Source organism: Momordica charantia (assembly GCF_013281855.1).
Source record: "Momordica charantia cultivar OHB3-1 chromosome 1 unlocalized genomic scaffold, Mcharantia_2.0 BLBB01000001.1, whole genome shotgun sequence".
Taxonomy (NCBI): domain Eukaryota; kingdom Viridiplantae; phylum Streptophyta; class Magnoliopsida; order Cucurbitales; family Cucurbitaceae; genus Momordica; species Momordica charantia.
This window is the reverse complement of record NW_028275157.1, coordinates 17,941,370-17,960,938: the sequence shown is the minus strand read 5'-3', so window position 1 is coordinate 17,960,938 and position 19,569 is coordinate 17,941,370. Positions and strand designations below refer to the sequence as shown.

The following is a 19,569-nucleotide window of genomic DNA, read 5'->3' as shown; positions in this document are numbered from 1 at the left end:
ACGACGATACTATAATTGAAAAGGTCAGTAATAGTCAATAGAATAGAATGTGATGTAAACTCCTGGTGATTTGATTTGAGATTAGCAATAACAAAAGATGAGATTAAAAGCGGTTTTGAACTGAAAAGCAGTAATAAAGATTGGATTTTGATTTGTGAATGGGAGCGTGGTGTGAAGTTAAATGCAGACCCATCAAAAAAGCGCTTCGGACAATCCCTCCTTTGTCACCCACTGTACGCCAAACAGCTTCCGACAATTCCATCTCTCTCCCTCTCATTGGCAATTTGGCACAAAAGCTTCAGCTTCAAAATAAAAATAAAAAAGATGCTCTCCCTCTGCTCTGCAACAACTTCTAAGCTCTAACCTCTAAGCCAAAACCAGTTCTCTTTTTGCTTATTGCTAACTTCTGGACTTGTATATTCTGAAACCCATTCTTGTAGTTATGTATTTTTCTGTATTTGGCTTTACTTTTGCTGAATTGCTCATTTGTTTATTATTATTATGAAATTTTGCAGTTGGGTTTTCTTGTTTATCTGCTCTGCTCTGCAACTCTCTTCTTGGAAGGCGCTTTTTCGCCTCGAAACCTCGTCGTTTTCTGCATCTTCTTCTGCCGCACTTTTACTCCTTTCTCCTTTCACTCTCTTCGAGATTCATAAATCCCATTACCCTTTTCTTTAAAAAATAAAGAAGAAACCCCCCAAAAGGAAAACTATCATTTCATTTTATTCCATTTTCCAGGTGATTTTCATTTTCTGCTTCGCTCTCTGTCTTTCAAGTTTCCCGCTCTCTGTTGTTCATCTGTTTTGATACATTTCGACTTTTCTTGGGAATATTGATTTTAGGTGGAATTTCCGTTTCCTTTCCTTTCCTTTCCTTCTCTTTTTCCCAGTAAAAGTAAAGATGAATGCCAGAGTCCGCGCCAGCATTCAAACCGTGGAAACTTTGAATCATGACAAGGTAATTTTCATTTCTTTACTTTTCTTTTTCTTTTTCTTTTTTCTCTCCTTTCCTTGTGAAGGGCCTTATTCGTTCCAACTTTAAATTACTTTCTTCAGAATATCAGCCTGCATTTCCATTTATTTGGTTTTAGGATTTCTCTTGAATAAATTTGAAGTTTAAAACTATCCCATTAAATTCTTCTGCCATTGTTGTTCTTTCTGATGCACTTCTTTTTTTTTTTTTTTTTCTTTTGCTGAATTTGGATAGAAGGTGAAAAAGTTAGAGACTGGGAGGAGCAAGGCGATGGGGAATGACAAATCTGGGACTATCATAAATCGGCGCAAATCAAACTGGGAAAGGAAAATGGCATTGCTACAAGATGTAATCAAGTGCTTTGTCCTCCAACTGCCATTTTAGGGGAAAATGCCACTGATGAACTCGTTTGATGGTTCTGTAATTTTCAAATTTGCAGGTTGATAAGCTGAAGAAGAAGCTCAGACATGAAGAGAATGTTCACAAGGCATTGGAAAGGGCTTTTACTAGACCTTTAGGAGCTCTCCCTCGTCTTCCTCCATATCTCCCTCCTTATGTTAGTAGAACCTGCAACTTCCATTTATCACATCCTCTCTGATTCTTTTCTTCCATTCTTAAGAATGGTGAAGGATTGGACTGAAATCACTTTGAATTTTGAATTTTCCTTTTTCCTTCCTTGTTGCAGATATTAGAACTTCTCGCTGAAGTAGCTGTTTTAGAGGAAGAGGTTGTTAGGCTAGAAGAACAGGTTGTCAATTTCAGACAAGGACTTTATCAGGAAGCTGTATATGTATCATCCTCCACAAAGAATTTGGACAATTCCGTAGATACAATGGAGCCTATCTCGACAAGAATTCCGAAGCATCGAAGAACGAAGTCATTTTGCCAAAATGAGCTCAATTCTGTAAACTCAACAGCCAGGCTGCAGCCTTCACTGGCCAGATGTTCTTCGAGTCGAAAGCTGTTATCGAATGACAACATCTTCGATCGTAATGGTAACTGTTCTAACAGGTTTTCCAATGCCAAACATGCTTTTGGGAAACCGAGTTCCTTTTTGTTTCTTCCAGAAGATGGGCTAGGAAAAGAGAATCAATCATATGCAAATTCTATGAAAAATAAGCCATCTCCTGATAAGAAAGTTGATAGAATCATAAGCCCACTAAAGAAGTCTCCTTTGAAGCAAGAATTTTTGGAGAAGAACTCAAGTCCTTTGAAGTTTCAGGTTTTTGCTTGTTACCAATCTGAATTTATCTTCACCATACTAAATTTTCAGTTTACTCATTGACTTCCTACAAAATGTTCAGCTGGATTTCAGACTAGAAAGAGAAAGAGCAAAGGACAATTCATCTTGTTTGTCAGATGATATAGAGGCTAGCAGCTCACCTAACAAAATTTCTGAAGACATTGTGAAGTGTTTGTCATCCATTTTCATAAGACTGAGTTCATCAAAGGAAAAAGCTATGGACTCGTCTGAAGCAAACGGAACAGCAGAGTTGCAAGATCCTTATGATGTCTGTTCAGATTTCAAATCTAGAAACATTGGTCCCTACAGACATCTCTGTGCGATCGAAGCTAGTTCCGTGGATCTCAACCGATCAACTAATGTAGTTTTTCTAATTCATAGGCTTAAGTAAGTTACCTGGATGTTTTTTCTTGTCTGAAAACTTCTGTTAGTTTTGTTATCTTAATGAAGTGATTTTGTTATACTTCACAGAAACTTGTTCCAGAGGCTCGCCTCGGTTAACTTGGCAGGTCTTAACCATCAGGAGAAGCTAGCTTTCTGGATCAACACCTACAATTCCTGCATGATGAATGTGGGTAACTATGATCCATTTTACATCAGGAAGATTACAATACAAGATCTTCACTTACATGTTAATTAGAGTCCTAAATCAAGAATCTAACACAGCTGCATTGTGTCTGACTTTAGGCATTTTTAGAGCACGGTATACCTGAGACTCATGAAAGAGTAGTAACACTGATGCAAAAGGTAAAATCAATATGCTGTCTTGTTTGCATTATCTGCATTACCATCAAATGCAGATTTAAATTGCATAGAGTTTTTTAAGATCCTCAACTGGAACAGGAAGCCTAATCTCGGTCCAATTCTCGCGGTTCGTTACATTCAAACTAAAATCTTTCTTCTCATGTCAGGCAACAATTATTGTGGGAGGACACGTTCTAAATGCAATAACAATTGAGCATTTCATCTTGAGACTTCCTTATCATCTGAAGTTTGTGAGTCCATCCTTTTCCAGCTCCATTGAACTTTTCAACACACTTTTAGATTCCCCAATCTTCTTCTGAAGTCTTTCAAATTTTGTAAAATCCAATGCTAAGTCATCGTTTCGCTGCATTTTCGTCGATGAACTCCAGACCTGCCCGAAAGCAGTAAAGAACGACGAGATGAGAGTGCGCAGTGTGTTCGGATTGGAATGTTCTGAACCGTTGGTTACTTTTGCACTCTGTTGCGGAAGCTGGTCGTCTCCTGCTGTAAGTATGCTGCATTAGCACATTAAAGTTATGATATTGTTGATTTTAGGCATAAGCCCCCTACAGATTTTACTATAATCTCTCCATTTTTAACTGAAATTAGGCCAAATTTGGAAGTTGGTTTTTACTGATGCATGTATAAAACTTGTGTGAAATGAAGGTGAGGGTGTACACAGGAGGTAAAATTGAAGAGGAGTTAGAAATAGCAAAGAGGGAATATTTAGAGGCAGCAGTTGGGATTTCAAAGGCAAATAAGTTGAAGATTCCAAAGCTTTTGGATTGGTATCTGCTTGACTTTGCAAAGGATTTGGAGTCACTGTTGGATTGGGTTTGCTTCCAACTTCCAAATGAGCTGAGAACTGAGGCTGTAAAATGCCTTGAGAGGAAAGGAAGAGAGCCCGTTTCACAATTAGTCCAAATAATGCCATATAATTTCAGCTTCAGAATGCTCTTACACAGATGAGAGGAAACCTTTTTCTATCATATATATATATATTTTTTGTTTAATCATTTATTTGCCTGTGTTTCAACTCTCCAATCCTCAATGTTCTTTGAAAGTTGAATGTGCTGCTGGGTTTATATACTGTAAACATACAAGACACAGTTGCACTAGAGAATAAGGATACATAGCGATTAGTTTTTTTGGTTATGATTTTGTATTGATTATGGGATTTGGTTGAATAAAAGTTTAGTTCTGGGGAATAATTTTAAACACTCAGATTCTATTTTTAGTGTAGCAAATTGAAAAATCTTGCTTCAATTAGTTGGTTCTATATATATATATAGATAGGAGAATTGGAATTTGTCTGTCAAATGGTTATGGTACTAAATATCCGTCGACATATTGATCTTTACATGTATCAATTGATTCGACATGGACATGAGAGATATATTAGAACAAAAACCAATAAATGTTGAAAAATATTATCAAAATATCACTAGTATATACGTAATATTAATATTAATTATTCTTAATTTATTTAGCAATATGTATATATATTTTTAATTAATTTAAATACTTTTGTAATTTTTTTCTAACTTTTATAAAAATATCCATCACTTTAACCGATATTTCCATCAATATTTTTATTAAATTGAGATCCAACTTTTCCATTGATGCCAACATTTGAAATTTTGAGTATAGTTGATTTGATAATATAATTTTGTTTTTTATTTTGAAAAACCTGATAACAAGTTGTAATATAATTTTTTAAACGTTTACAAAATTCTAACTAAATTTTAAAAATTAGAAAAAGTTAAAACTTTGAAAACCTTTTTAGTAATTACTCAGATATGTTGCACGCCGACCTCATCGAATGGCCTCGGCCTACAGGGCTGGACCAAAATCAATGTTCAATCCAACTAATTTTATACATGCCTCTGGGCACAATTCTCTTTCTTAAACTGCCAAATTTGGCTCGTATTTGGATTAATTCATTAGCCCGAGCCATTAGACTAAGCTCAAACTTGAAGATCCAATACAAAAATACATACATACATGCATAATAAACCTGCTTTTAAAAAATTATATTGGTAAAATAATAATAAATTATTCTTTTTTAAAATAAAGTTTAAGTACTTTATTGAGGAAAAAATACAAATTTACTGAAAATTTAATTGAAAATATTGTTCTAATAAGTTTTAATGCAATATAGTTTTAAAAAGTCTGAAAAATATTTTAGAAAAAGGCTTAGAAACAACTATTAAAATGGGTCGGTCTAAAAATCTAACTTGATGGGTCAATACAAGCCCAATATAAATTTTAATCTAATAAACCATATCCGATTATATGGTATTTCCAGATTTTCTCATTAACAAACGTACCTCAAAGAGTGGTGTCTTTTTCAACGCGTCAATCATTCATAGCCATATCTTTTATTCATAGAAAAAGAAAATACTTTTTAATATTATCATATTACTTACTAATTTCATTCACATTTAAAACAATATTAAATAATATATTAATTTATTCAATAGACATATACATTATTCTTAAAATGTTGCATTTATGGCTAATCATGAATGGAGGGAAGAAAATTTCCCTAGAGAATGGGAACTCACACTCGATTGTGATTTCAAAACTTCAACCACACAACACCCATAATCAGTAGGTAAAAAAATTTAAATCCCAATTCAATTCTCTCTTTCTTACCTTATATGTATTTCTAGTTGAACCAAACCAATATCTGGAAAGACAATACTTTGACTCCTAACCCGTGAGGATCAAATCTTGTCCTCGCTATCATTAAAAAAAATTGGCAACTCATTAATTTATAAAAAAAAATGTTGAAAATATGTTAGGGAAATGAAATTTATGAAATAATAAATATAAACATTTAATTTAATTAAATTACAACAAAATATAGAGGTAGGAAAAGCCTGTAAATTTTAGATTGAGGCACGTTTCTACGTGCTGTCCATAGAGAAGATGTGACCACACTGTTCTGAGTTATTTGGCACCTCACTAGGAAGATACAATAATCCTTCGAGAGATCTTATGTAGCAGTTAAGTTCTCTTACGAACACCCAATTGCTTGTATGCTCAAAACCATAAAATTCAAAACAAAATTCTTTATATTTTACTGAAATATAATTTGTGGGAAACTCTGCTCGGAATACATGTGAAAACTCTTTTTTGGACAGCGTTAAGATTCTACCCCTTTTATTAGGAAACACTCCCTCCATGTTTAACAAGTTGCAGTCACTCCCTCCTATTTATTAGAAAGAATTACTTACCAAGTTAAATAAGTAAAATAACATAATAAAATAAAATAATAAATATAAAATCCTTAAAATTTCCAAAAAAAAAATCTGTATTCTTCTCCTAGTTGTGAAACATTTGGTAATAGGAATCCATTAACATGCACCTCAAATTAAAAAAAAGAAGTGAATTACCATTCCAACCTCAGCATTCAGTGTGAGTAGAGGATGAGGAACCCAGGTATTCAGTTCTGTTAAAATCTAAAGAACAGAAAAATAAACTTCATGGAGAGAGGGAGTGATATATATATTATGATATTCCAATAATAATATTGTATATAATAATAATGCAGCATTATATATGAGCATGAAATGGTGAAGAGGTGGAGGTGTATCCGGAGATGAGCGGCGGTGGCGGTGGCGGTGGAGATCTGCCCATGTGACCACATTTAAGACTGCACAGTAAAGGTGGGGGTAGTGCTACTGTTTTCTTTATTTTTATTTTTTCCTCTCTTTTTGGGACATCGCCCATTGAATTATATTTGTCAAGATTTCCTTTTAAACCATAAATTGCTTCGCTTTTCCTCATATAATTTTGTAATAATTGCTGCCCAGTACCTATACCACCCCTCATCCAAACCACAATAATAATAAAGGCATTCTGATTCCACAAGTCTGTTCTACAGGAATACCAACTTAATTCAGGATCCACTAGGATAATGGATGATGATGGGATTGCACGGTTGGTTTGGAGGATTAATTCTGTTTTCTAAGATTTTAATTACCTTCAAATTACCCTTTCAACATATATAGTTTTGTTCTAAATTTTGTAACTTACATTTTCAGAGAGGACTAGTGATTCTATAAAAAGAAAGTGAGATATTTGTATCTCAACTTAATCATTTAGGGTTTGGTTATTAGAGTTCACATCCTAAAAAATTACATTATTCGATCATATTAGAATGGATTTTGAGATAATAAATATTAATAATATGATACTTGCTCGCTGATCTTTACATAACTTTTATGACTTTATTTTTTGTTTTGGGATGTTATCGTTCCCCTATATATCCAATGATTTTCTTCTTATGATGTAATCAACTTGAGACTTTGATCGTAGTAGGATGATGAACGATGAACGGCAAAAAAATAAAACTTTAAAATTAAAAGAAAGGAAGAAGAGGGGAAACAAAAGGTGTTAATAGAGCTAAAGAGGTAGAATATATCCAATATGTTGGTAAATTAGAGAGGTAGTGGAAGTGGTCAAAGAAGAAGAAGAAGAACAAGTAGGTGGTAAAGAAAGGGGAAGAGGGAATTGAATTGAAGGTTCCAAAAAGAGGAACTTTTTGGGTTGGGTAATGGTATATGGTATATGGTCCCCCCCTTTTTTTTTTATTTCTTTTTCTTTTCCATGATTGAAATCAAATCCCATCTTCCACTATCTTTCCCTTTTCCCCACTCCTGCCTCTTTCGAATAATATAGATCTTTCAAATTCCACACACACTCACACTGCATGTCTACCTGGTGTTCTTATCCACACTTGTTTTCTTTCTCATACACATAAAAAAATCTTCTTTTTTTCTAATATTATTTGTTGTTGTAGTTGATGTGGATATTGAATCTGTTTTAGCGTAATGATAAATAGGAACATACATCAAATTCAGTCAATGTTAACGTTGACTAAAATTGGTTGTAATCTTAGATCCATCACTTGATAAATATCAATGTACAGTCTGCAAATTTTCGCAATACTCAACGGGGTGCATGATATTCCTACAATATCATTCGTGTAGCAACTACTCTATCTAGATTTGTTGGATAGAAATTGACTTTCATTGTCAATCACGTATACAAGTGACATAGAGAGAATTGTTGGATTACAAAATGTTGGTTAAAGAAGAGAATGATCTCAAAAGTAAAGTGATGAGATTAGTTTCAAAGTGGACAATACCATACCATAGCATACATGATGTAGTTTTAGATTTTTTTTTTTTTAAGAACATATAATGATATTAATATTGTTCGTTATATATAGTTTAATTTTCAGCATTCTACGATTATTAAAGGACTTTGCATAGAAGTTAAATTATTGTGTTTGGTTATTTGGTACCCAAAGTTGTTTCTCTGTTATGTCTAATTTTGTAAATTTAGAATTTCCTTTTCCGTCAATAGAAATCCGACAGAATCCATCCACCCCAACCCACCCTCCCGTCGCGTGCGGGACAACTACAATACTGTGCACACCACTGTACTTGCTTTAAACCCTTACTTTTTTTTATTACTTTCATATTTTCTGGACACCATTATAAAGACTGATTAAGTAAAATAACGGTGTAAGAATTCAGACACTGTATGCTTTTTACGCTGGCATTTATATGTTTAGTAATTCTAAGTTAATTAATAATTGGACCAAGACCGGCAGGAGTGGACACGTATACGTAAGCCTGGAAGCCACGTTGGCGGTGCTGTCAGTCGCCACGGTGGCTTTTGTCAGCAGCCGCAGGATTCAGAAAGCCAGGAATCAGATCATTTATTGCCCCTGCCGGTGGGTTTATTTATTTTTAAAAATTATAGAGTTGATCGAAACGCTAACCTAATTACATAACTCAAATATTTGACGGGACAATCACCCCGATCAATTAATTTTATAGAAAATTAATTTTTAGGTACGTGGAACGCAAACCAGTCTATCATAATTTTAGTTGATAAATCATTTATTACTGTTTTTAGAAGTTAAACATTCAATTTCCATTATTTGGTGGACTTAGAAAGGGAAAGAAAAAAAAAGCGAAGTTCAATTTTTTTTAGTACACGGCGGAATGAGAATCTAACTCGCAATGGTGACATATACTAATTGTATACTGATTTTGGTATTTTAAGTTTAATTTCTGATCATATAAGTTTTATAAAGATTTTCTTTTTTTTAATCTTCTCCCGTCATGATAAGAAAGGTTTTAAAATAAATAAGAAAAGTGTGATTTTATGTCAACGATCTCGAAAAGATAAAAGACTTAACAAAGATTTATAATAGGAGTGAATAGTGATAATTTATATTTTTAGTAATGCATTTAATAAAAATATTATTTATACTTCAAAAACATCAATAACAATAATAATAGCAATGATCTAAAGTTATTTTAAAATATATGTTGTAAGAAAACAAAAGGACAAAAGATAGATTAAGAAACCCTAGGTATAATATTAGCTAAAAACTGTAGCAAGGAGAAAAGGTTGTGTCAGGTACGTAATTAACGTTTTTTTTTTTTTTTTGAAGAAACGTAATTAACGTTTAACAGTCATTTTTAAATATAAATAGTATAATATCATGTTTATATGAAAGGAAACAGAAAAGCACTTCACACACTCAAAATAAATTAATTTATAAACCTTATAAGACTAATTTGATAATTGTTACTTTTCAAAATCATATTTTAAATTCTAACCAAATTTCTAAAAACTAGAAAAGGAATGTAGTTCCAGACCATTCTTATTCTTTTCAAATTTTGAAGAACAACTCATAAATGTTTTCAAATAAATTAAATAGAAAATAAAACAAAAAACTAGGATTTATGCACCCGTATGAGTTTATGATTTATAGAAAGTATATGGTATGAAATTTTTTTTTAATTTTATTTTTGGGAGGAATAGTAGGAGATATGTTAGTTTCACATGAATGGTTGTGTGTAGAGAGACTTTGTATTATAATCTTTTATTGTGGCTTCATCCTAGTCAATAGAAGACGACATGTAGTCCAAATTAAAATAAATTAGGATTGAGACAGCATTAATCTTTTTTGTTGCTATCTCCAAATACATAAATAAATTTGTAACTTCTCAAAATTTCAATGAAAGAATTATGTTCGGTTTGAATGGCGTTTTTTTTCTAGAGTTTTACACACATCACTATATACATAAATACTGTTTTTTTTTCTTTCCTAAATTTATCGGATTTGTGTCATCTAAATTTATGATTGGGTATTTTAATATCTATTAATAATGAAAAACTATGTTTCATCCGAAAATTCATCAAGCTTGGATTCGGAGACATTGGCGTAGGAAGGACCTACAAAATAGATTAGAACTCTGACGTCTTAATCAATACAAAATTCGATGTAAATTCGAGAGAATATATTTTTGCATATTTTGGACTTCCGTGCTTTAATGAGAATATGGGAGGTGAAAATCTCTATTTATAGAAGTGAGTTCTTGACTAGATTTTCGACCGTACTTTAATGGCTCTTCGATCGTCTAAAAATCATGACGTCTTGTCGAAGAATCTTACATTTGCGCTTGTTTGTGCTCTTCAGAATCGGCTTATGCCTATCAAAAATCGGGTAAACAATTGGATTTTCGAACACTGAACAGTCAGAACTTAAATCCATTCAGAAGACTCATTTAATTCTGATAACCATTAATATTGATACATAGTAGTCGATAGTTCACCTCAAACACATGAAACTAAAAAATATTGAAACAAATTTGAATTAAATTTAAAGAAGAAAAGAAACACCTAAACAATAAACACTAAACATAAATTTACCTAAAATAAACAAACAAACACACACTAGCAACTAATTATGGCATTAAAAACGTAGAAGTAAGAGGTTGAAAGCAAAGGAAAATATAATGGAAAAGTAATTTTTTTTAAGAAGAAAAAATAATAGAGACATATTTATAATAATATTTGATTTGATAAAAACGAAAAGGCAATTCTATTATTATCAATTTTAAATACAAATTCAGTCGTTCATTTGTATTTGGAGCGAGGGCAGGGGAAGGGTAGATGGTGAGTGATTATGGAGGGTGTGACAAATTGGCAGTGGGGAGAAAGTTTTATAGGAGAAAAGGGGAAACCCAAAGAACCCTCTAAAACCCCAAATCCCAATTCCAAATTCCAAATTCCAAACTCCAATGGAGGCATTCCCAATGAACTCACACAACGATACAGAACATCATCTTCTATTCTACTGAATTCACTCATCTTTCTTCATTCTTCTATAACAACCATATTCCCCCTCACCCAGTTGTTCATTTCTTCAATTTTCAGGACGAAGTAGAAAAACGATTTCGTTTCCTTGGTGGGTTTCTTCTCTAATTCACTACGATTCTGTTGTGCCTCTGCTTTGCTTTGTGCTTCTCTATTTCCAAGATGCGCAATATGGGGAGCTCAAGCTCCAGCCGAGGCATCGTCGCCATTGTTGGCGTTGGGCCGAAGCTCGGCCGTTCCGTCGCTCGCAAGTTCGCCCACGAGGGCTACACCGTCGCTATTCTCGCCAGAGACTTGGGTACTCTCTCCTATTTCCCGTCTTCAATTACATTTTTGAATTTGGGATTTTGTGAGGGATTTCAATTCGCTTGTGCAAAATTTTTCAGGTAGGCTATCGAGATTTGCGGATGAGATAGCGAGGGAAGAGAAGGCTCAAGTGTTTGCGATTCGAATAGATTGCTCCGACTCCAGGAGTGTGAAGGAGGCATTTGAAGGTGTTTTATCTCTGGGATTTGTGGAGGTTCTGATTTACAACGCTAATCAACAAGTTTCTCGGCAGCCAACTAGATTCATCGACGTTGGTCTCGAGTCTTTTGAGAAATCGCTTGCTGTTTCATCAGTGGGAGCTTTCCATTGCTCCCAGCAGGTACTAGTCCCTCTTTCCATTTCCATCTCTTCAATTCAAGAATCCCTTAAACATTCTTTAGTTCGTTAGTTTCGACCCATTTCGTTAAATTTTTCTTTGTGGTGAAATTTTAGGTTCTTCCCGGCATGGTGGAAAGAGGGAGGGGTACGATTCTGTTTACTGGCTGCTCTGCTTCTCTGAATGGCCTTGCTGGTTTCTCTGACCTTTGTGAGTTCCACTCTCTGCACATTCCCTGTTTCTGTCAACAAAAAGAAAATGGAATCAATTTTGTTTTCCTGAAGATCTTTTTCCTTGCACAGGAGAGAATCTCACGCAGTGTAATGTCTTTTCAGAGATATTTTGAGTCTATAATTTAATTTGAAAGCCTTGACGTAATTATCTATAACCTTTTTCTCACATAATTGCCCAATAATAAAATCAAATCAGTATCCCTGATGATTGAGGAAGAGGAGAGAATTGATATTTAAAATTGATTTGTTTTGTCTGTGTGGGTACGATTTGAGACAGGCTGTGGAAAATTCGCATTAAGAGCATTATCTCAGTGCCTGGCCAGAGAGCTCCAACCCCTGGGAATACACGTCGCTCATATCATCATTGACGGTGTCATTGGCCCACCAAGGTTTAATTTCTTTATTTCTTTCTTCTTTTCCCACCCAGAATCCGATACTCCGTTTTTTCCCTCTATTTTCTCGGCATCCAAACACGCCCAGATTCGAAATGAATTTGAAGAGATTGATTTCAGGACAAGTCCAACGTGTCACAGAGGAGGAGCATCATCGTCATCGTCGTCATCAACATCATCGGTTGGATCTCATTTACAGAGTGGGATTATTGGAGATGGGAGTATGGACCCAGATGCGCTGGCTCACACTTATTGGCACTTGCATCTTCAGGACCGGACCGCTTGGACCCAGGAAATTGATCTACGACCTTCAAACCCCAGATTGTTCTAGTTCTAGTTCTAGTTCTAGTTTTTATTCTACAGAAAATTAAACCAAAAGGAAATGTCGTGCTCTGTGGTTGACCCACATTTTTTTATATTATTCTGCCACCAAACGGAACCAATCATTTAGGTTCACAGATGTGTCCTTCGGAATCCCCCACCTGCCTGTCAAAATCCAAAGCTTTTTCTTACCCTTAAAGAAGAAGGAAGATGCTCCAATTTGGCTATGATTTTTTCTTTCTGGGGATTCATTGACTACTGGTTTTGTTGATTACTATTACTACTACTGTTTGGTTTTTGTAAATATGATGTTGAGACTGGATTGGATTGATTAGTGTTTATGATTGAATTGGGGTTTGTTAATGATAATTGATTTATGTTGGTGTTGTGATTGGATCTACTTGTCCTCCATGGACCCTCTCACGAGGGCCCATCAGTAGATGACAGGGTGGGGTTTCGTGGGGCGCTCCTTTTCCTCGACTTTTTCTTCTCTATTTAATGCTCTGTTCTTTAGAAATATTATTATTATTTTTTAAAGAAATAATATTTAAATTAGTGGAAGTTGATTTTTCTCTAGTTTGGTGGTTCTTGAAGATGACACATGGACGGGAAGGTGTTTACTGTTTTGGAGTGCAATAGATTTTAGAGCTTCTCAAGATGTACATGTCATTGCTATTTAAAAAACCTCTTTTTAAGAATCATAACATCATTTTTTGCAACATCAATATTAAAGCCAATTTATAATGAACATCATCCTTTTGTTTTTGTTTCTTTAGTACAACATCATCCTTTTGTTAGTGGTTGACCAAATAGAAATATAGGGCTAAATTTTGACTAATAGTCACCTTATCGTATTTTGTCTCTGCATTTAAGTGATGCTAAGCTAACTTTAATTCTTCAATAATTGGTCTTAAAACACCAAAGCACTAAGCACCAATAATGTAATCTTCAATTTGTCGATGTCTTACATAGATCCTTCTTGACAGATGAAACGTCACATATTTGTTTAATAGTGAAAATTATATATATTTGTTGTAGGTGTATCCTTCGCTGTTTTTTTTTTTTAATTCTAAATAATACATCCAAAGAAAACTTCAGTAAGAATTCATTGAATTCTTTGATGAAGAATTAGGTTTATGATCTCAGTGAGTCACCAAGTAAAGAAGAGAGAACTCAACAAGATCGTTTCTTGAATCGTCAGAAATGTTGTAATGTAATCTTCTAATCACCTGAAACTGAACATATTTTACAACACCTGTACATTAAAAATGGGACCTGTGAACGCCTAAACCTACTCTTCATCTTTATTATCACATGGATATAGTACTGTTGAGATTTGCAGTCTCTGCTGCTTGAAGATGAGCGATCGGCACGATCGGGAACGATGGCAGCTCCGGTGAAACATAGACACCAAATCTTTTAGCCACCTCTCATTCTGCAATCTACACTTAACCAAGGCAGAGGGTAATCAATAGTTTTGAGATTGATTTCTACTTGAACACGACCCCTGTTATGGACGTCTAGCAGTTCGGCCTGATGGCCCATGTAATAGTTTGACAAACCCAAGGAAGCTCATCTTCCCATCGGTGTGTCGAATCCAATCGTGGATAACGGCATGAACTGGGACTGAAGGGCCCAGACCGAGTTCCTGAAGAGTAAACAAGATCAGAAACCAGAGTTTCAGAACGGGGTGATTGTTAAAGGTTTGATCTTTTTCATCGATAGAAATCTAAGTTCTCACATCCAAAAATTTTATCAATTTTGGTCAAATTACGACTTAGTAAACATGTTATCGATTGAACATACCGTAGCTAGTTCCTCGATCATTATAGCCCTATTTCCGTCCTTTTCAAAAAGTTCATAGGCACCACGAGCAAGTTGTTCCCAGTGACTGAGGTCCTCCAATTGATGGACACTAATTGTAGCTGCACAGAACTCCTCAAAATCCATTCTTCTGAATTGCAATGCATTGAGCTGGCAGGAAAGAAAGGTAATCTAATTATGATTTTACAAAACTATTAAGACGATATTATGCAGTGAACACTTCAAATATCTTACCGATGCTAAAAAGTCAGTGATTCGCGATTCCTTCATGGCCTCTGTTCCATTTTTCATCAAGGTCTGGACAGAGTAAAACAATGTGATCTCAGAAAAAATGGCAAAGGCAGGAAAAGGAAAGAAGAGAGATGATACAAACCTCTTTTATATTTTCCAAGCTTATGGTGCCATTTCTGTTTGGTGTCAGCAGTGCAAACTGAATTTTAAAATAGTTGAGATCATCTACAGACAATGTCTTTGACAATGCCTGCACAATACCATAGGAAAGGAACTATAAAAAAAACTAGAACAGGTTATGGGGGAATAGAAGAGTAGTTTATTTAAGAGAAATGAGAACAACAGATGCAGACTAATAGATAATACATAAAGAAAAAGGCCGCATGAAGGAAAAAGAAAAAAGTTAATAGAATGGCACAGTACATACCTTTAGAGCAGCTTTTCTGAGAGATGATGAACACATATAAACTCTCATGAGCTTAAGCACGTGTATATCAAGAGGAATTTTTACTTCTTTACAATTTTTAAACCAAGGATGGCCTGCATGGAAACACCTGAGTTGATAAGAAGAGGTAGAAATAAAAAAGAATGAAGCACTTTAAAGTTTTAATTCACTCACTTAGAGCTTGAGCGGCTGTCATTCTTTTCTCTCGGTCTTTATTCAGTAGGCGCTTAACAAGATCTTTAGATTCAGAAGATAAAGATGGCCAAGGTGGATCTTCAAAAATTGGATCCGCTTTCAAAACTGCCTTAAAAATGCCAGATTCTGTCCTAGCCCAAAATGGACGGCTGCCACACAGCAGAATATATGCAATCACACCTATACTCCAGACGTCGGCCTCTGTGCCATAAGATCTACGGAGAACTTCAGGAGCTACATAATAAGCACTGCCAACAATGTCGTTGAGCCTTTCATCTGCAAATAAATCACAAGGTCACAATTATACAAAACTTTCAAGAACCATTAAAAGGCAAAAGCAGTTTCTTTTAGGATTTGGAAGAAAAAAGAAAATAAATCAAACCTGGTTTTACAAAATCTGATAAACCAAAATCTATGGCCTTCAATTGTGAACTTTCATCCTTCGACATGTATAAAAAGTTCTGATCCAGAAAGAAACTACATTAGGATTCAGGTAACAATTTGTAAACGAAAAAAATATGAACATTAGGATAGCTGGTGGAATAGGGAAAGAAAGGGAAGTATAACTAGTCTAGCAAGGCTGAGCACTAAATATGGCTGGCGTACAGTTTCCACCACAACCCTTATATTCCATCATGGAGAGAAGATACATATATGGCAGGAGGGAAAGAGGAAAAGTAAGGTTGCACAACAAATGGGGATTTGTTATGAATAGAAGGAAAATTAACCATATAGGAAATTAGGATTTTGGAGTAGGTATCTTCTAGAATTCCAAATGAACGAGTATCTGAGCAATGTTATGAAATTATATGGGATAGCAAACAATATAACTCCAGACAGATTCAGCACAAAATTGCTATCAGTTTACCTCGGGCTTAAGATCCCGGTGCACCACCCCTTGGAGATGGCAAAATGCAGCAACATTCAGGACCTGTATCAAGACTGATCTTGCTTCATCTTCTGTATATTTCCCACCTCTGCAATAATGGAAAATAAAAACATCATCGACCAGCCAACTTCAAGTCCTTTAAAAGGCCCAAAATCCATTAAGTAGAATGACTCCTTGGAGATAATGCAGGAAAAAAGTGATGCAATTGATACCTGAAGAGTATTCTATCCAAGAGCTCCCCTCCTTCACATAACCTGAAAATCGCATAGAACATAAGTACAGTCCCCCGAAATGAAACTTCGTTACAAATTAGTCAGAATCAAAAGGGGTGAGAAGTAATTTGCAGAGCATAAAAACAGTGCCACAAACACATATATTCATTATAAATAAGAGTTTGGAGCTTACTCCATTACTATATAGACATTGTCATGATCTTCATATGCATCATAGAAATGGACTAAATTTTTATGTCCACTCAAAGCTTTCAGTATCTTCACTTCCCTTCTTACATCCTCAATGGCAATGGCAGTGGTCATCTGTCAACAATTCATGAAAAAGGATTAGTTAACAGAAAAAAGTACCAGAAGTCCAATTCAAAAAGATGCCGCAGACTTTCACAGAAGTTCAAGATCAAAGTAATATATTATATACTACTCAAATAAGATACAAAATGAACATTAAAATATTTAATAAGAGGTTCAGAATACCAGTAACTTATTATTTTTATTATTTTGATAACTAGGAGTCGGAGCTTTTCTCCCCTATACCCAAGGGCAACCGCACCTGCCCAAGGCGAGAATACTAGTATCTTCTAAATTACAAAAGAATAAAAATCAAAATAGTTTGTGGAGGAGCACCTATGAACATATGTTATTCTCAGCAGTTGATATCATTTACCAATGCACAAAACACATTCCACTATTTCATGTTCTAGATTTCTAATAGGTTAGGTGGAGTCAACGCACTGTGAACAGCACCATACTAAGGCAATTTTAAAATTTTGACATTTAAATGCACCTCAAAAAGTCTATGGTTTGCCAACAAATTGTGACTGATGAGAATGAAATAATTGATCTATGCAGACAATTCTTCTTAACACCTAAGCTTTCCATGACATTCGGATATCTGTAAGAGGATGTTTCTGATTACTAGCTCATAATATTACCAGATCTCATCGACATAGCCTCAGAAATATCAAGATTAACAAGTGATTCATCCTTCTTCAAAACATCACAAACTCATAAAGGGCAATATATTAATGCAAAGTAGGAGCTAAATTGAGTACAAAGTCGGGAAGAAATAAACCACACCTTTGATTTAGGGATGACTTTCACAGCAACTTGCTGCCCCTTAAGTTCCCCTTTCTTGACCGTCGCTCTGCATGTGTTCCCAAAATGCCCCTTTCCAACCTCTCCTCCAAGTTCATACTTGTTCCTAAAATTCTTGGAGAATCCAAAGCTCTTGTCGAGGCCTGGCCCTTCGATCTCGTTTCCCTCCGAAATAGATACCTCATTCGGCTTCACCGAGCCTTGCCGTCTCGCCAGTACTGCCAATATATGTTTTGCAGGGGACGGCGGCGGAAATGGCCTCCTGAAGAACCGCTTCGGCGTGGAGTTGGAGCTCGCATTCGCCGGAGATCTCGCCGGAGATTTCTTGGAGAAGAGGTAGTGGGCGGGGCTGGGACTGAAAAAGGTGAAGTACGGTGACTTCTTACCATTCTCCAACTCATAATTAGTTTTCTTTCCCTCCCTCTCCCTCTCCCTCTCATTTTTACGATTTCCGCTGTCGACTGAGGGCGCAGGTGCTTGCGATGGCGGCGGACCTTCAATCGCTTGAACAGAACCACCCCTCGCCGGAATAGCCAGAACCGTCGTCGTCGTCGTCGTCGACGGTTTGGATACGCAGACACCCATCGATTACGCCCTAAAACCCCGCAAATGAAACACTGAATTCCCGAGTCGGAGCGAGCAGATACAAAAAAATTGTAATGTATATTGAAAACCCAAATTCGAAATTCTAATCTTCACTTGCCCAACCCAAGTAACAGAAAACTAAAAATAGAAATCAAGCTTTTTCTCTATTTTATCTGATGAGCTGCCACAGAGATGAAGATCCAAATCACAACTCACAAGCCCAAACGACGATCCCTTCCACTTTTTTCCCTTTTTTCGGACCCCAATTGCAATTGAATTAGAGGGACACACCCACCCACCAAAAAATTAAAAAAAAAAAAAAAAAAAAGTAAAGTCAGATGAAACATTGAATAACGTGACACTGAATCAACCCATCGCCTCTTATATTTTCTGTTAGCTTTCTCCTTGGAAAGAGAAGGCACTGTTTTGGCTGGCCGAGAAAACGAGAGGTCAAGAAAATACGCCATTTTAAATTTTGGACACGTGGCGCCAATCTGGATGCTCTGTATCTCATTTCTTGGGGATTAATTAAACGCATTTTTATTTTTTTACCAAAATATAACGACCAAATGGGGAAGATTCGTTAATTTGGCAATTTCTGTATAATTATATTTTAACTATATTAATTATGGGTTTCCAAAACTAACTCCTTAGGCTAAAACGACGCCACTTTGTTCGTTTGCTTCTTACACAAGCATACCATTTATATTTTAAGTTTTCAATTTGGAGTATGTAGGATAGGAACTAAATAGTTAGTTGGAGAAATTGTGGCCAAAGAAAACAAATAGGGAAATCATGTTAAAAAAATAAAAAAAATATTTTTTTTTTGCAAAAATAAAAATGAAGTGGATAATAGAGACGGGAGAAAATAGATTTTGTTTTTGTTTTTTTTTTTTAACAGATGAAACGGTAATACCTAACAAATACTTGCAATAGAGGCAACAGGGGAAATTGGAAAAGACCAAGTAATGGGTTGGGTTTGACCAAAAATGGAAATTCAGGTTCCACCTGTTTGCCGGATCCAGCTTATTTTTTATTTTTATTTGTTTGGGTTGAAAAAATTCGAATAATCACCTTAAATATTATGAAAATGGAAAGACTGAAAATAATAATAATAATAATAATAAGAAAAGTCAACCCGACCGACCAAAAGAATAAAAAGTTTGATCCTATGGACTGATTCAATAAAAATCAGCAAATCTAATTGGGTCATGTGGGCCATCCTGATTCTGTTTCCCACCACACTCCTAACTTCAATTTTATTTTCCAATATTATAATGTTTGTTATGAATGGTTTAAAGAGATGCCCGTAAACTCTCGTAAGCTATCAT

The 19,569-nt window shown here is 35.2% G+C and overlaps 3 protein-coding genes across 6 annotated transcripts; 2 read left to right on the top strand and 1 right to left on the bottom strand.

Annotated features, from left to right (window-relative positions):
* Window positions 1–223: 223 nt before the first annotated feature.
* Window positions 224–4,114, top strand: LOC111005958 (ternary complex factor MIP1 leucine-zipper protein (Protein of unknown function, DUF547)). Of its 4 annotated transcripts, none has more exons than XM_088127700.1 (12): window positions 224–414; window positions 516–738; window positions 890–957; window positions 1,210–1,320; window positions 1,412–1,528; window positions 1,658–2,194; window positions 2,277–2,602; window positions 2,687–2,786; window positions 2,903–2,962; window positions 3,127–3,210; window positions 3,349–3,465; window positions 3,626–4,114. In XM_088127700.1, exons 3-12 carry the CDS (start codon window positions 901–903, stop codon window positions 3,926–3,928), a joined length of 1,812 nt encoding a protein of 603 aa, XP_087983826.1. In that variant the 5' UTR covers window positions 224–414; window positions 516–738; window positions 890–900; the 3' UTR covers window positions 3,929–4,114. The 4 variants fall into 4 exon arrangements, with proteins under 4 accessions (XP_087983826.1, XP_087983821.1, XP_022133370.1 ...); XM_088127695.1 differs by having other exon boundaries at window positions 1,207–1,320; XM_022277678.2 differs by having other exon boundaries at window positions 843–957.
* Window positions 4,115–10,914: 6,800 nt separating this feature from the next.
* LOC111005261 (NAD(P)-binding Rossmann-fold superfamily protein) lies at window positions 10,915–13,137 on the top strand. The gene is made up of 5 exons (XM_022276698.2): window positions 10,915–11,450; window positions 11,539–11,798; window positions 11,912–12,005; window positions 12,306–12,417; window positions 12,541–13,137. The coding sequence occupies exons 1-5, from the start codon at window positions 11,315–11,317 to the stop codon at window positions 12,749–12,751; spliced, it is 813 nt and encodes a 270-aa protein (XP_022132390.1). The 5' UTR covers window positions 10,915–11,314; the 3' UTR covers window positions 12,752–13,137.
* A 762-nt stretch (window positions 13,138–13,899) lies between these two features.
* Window positions 13,900–18,622, bottom strand: LOC111005932 (CDPK-related kinase 5). The gene is made up of 11 exons (XM_022277631.2): window positions 17,636–18,622; window positions 16,731–16,861; window positions 16,538–16,579; window positions 16,305–16,413; window positions 15,819–15,897; window positions 15,416–15,712; window positions 15,224–15,336; window positions 14,939–15,046; window positions 14,800–14,862; window positions 14,548–14,715; window positions 13,900–14,389 (listed from the first exon to the last, which is right to left on the bottom strand). The coding sequence occupies exons 1-11, from the start codon at window positions 18,236–18,238 to the stop codon at window positions 14,252–14,254; spliced, it is 1,851 nt and encodes a 616-aa protein (XP_022133323.2). The 5' UTR covers window positions 18,239–18,622; the 3' UTR covers window positions 13,900–14,251.
* Between the last annotated feature and the right edge of the window lie 947 nt (window positions 18,623–19,569).

Bases quoted from the DNA above. Each gene is read 5' to 3' on its own strand.
- LOC111005261 (XM_022276698.2), top strand. From the start codon at position 11,315: ATGCGCAATATGGGGAGCTCAAGCTCCAGCCGAGGCATCGTCGCCATT. The intron at 11,451-11,538 runs GTACTCTCTCCT...AAAATTTTTCAG, and splicing joins TATTCTCGCCAGAGACTTGG to GTAGGCTATCGAGATTTGCG. The intron at 11,799-11,911 runs GTACTAGTCCCT...GTGAAATTTTAG, and splicing joins CTTTCCATTGCTCCCAGCAG to GTTCTTCCCGGCATGGTGGA.
- LOC111005932 (XM_022277631.2), bottom strand. From the start codon at position 18,238: ATGGGTGTCTGCGTATCCAAACCGTCGACGACGACGACGACGACGGTT. The intron at 16,862-17,635 runs GTGTGGTTTATT...AATTGTTGACAG, and splicing joins AAGTCATCCCTAAATCAAAG to ATGACCACTGCCATTGCCAT. The intron at 16,580-16,730 runs GTAAGCTCCAAA...TGCGATTTTCAG, and splicing joins AATGTCTATATAGTAATGGA to GTTATGTGAAGGAGGGGAGC.
- LOC111005958 (XM_088127695.1), top strand. From the start codon at position 901: ATGAATGCCAGAGTCCGCGCCAGCATTCAAACCGTGGAAACTTTGAAT. The intron at 2,603-2,686 runs GTAAGTTACCTG...TATACTTCACAG, and splicing joins TTTCTAATTCATAGGCTTAA to AAACTTGTTCCAGAGGCTCG. The intron at 2,963-3,126 runs GTAAAATCAATA...TTCTCATGTCAG, and splicing joins TAGTAACACTGATGCAAAAG to GCAACAATTATTGTGGGAGG.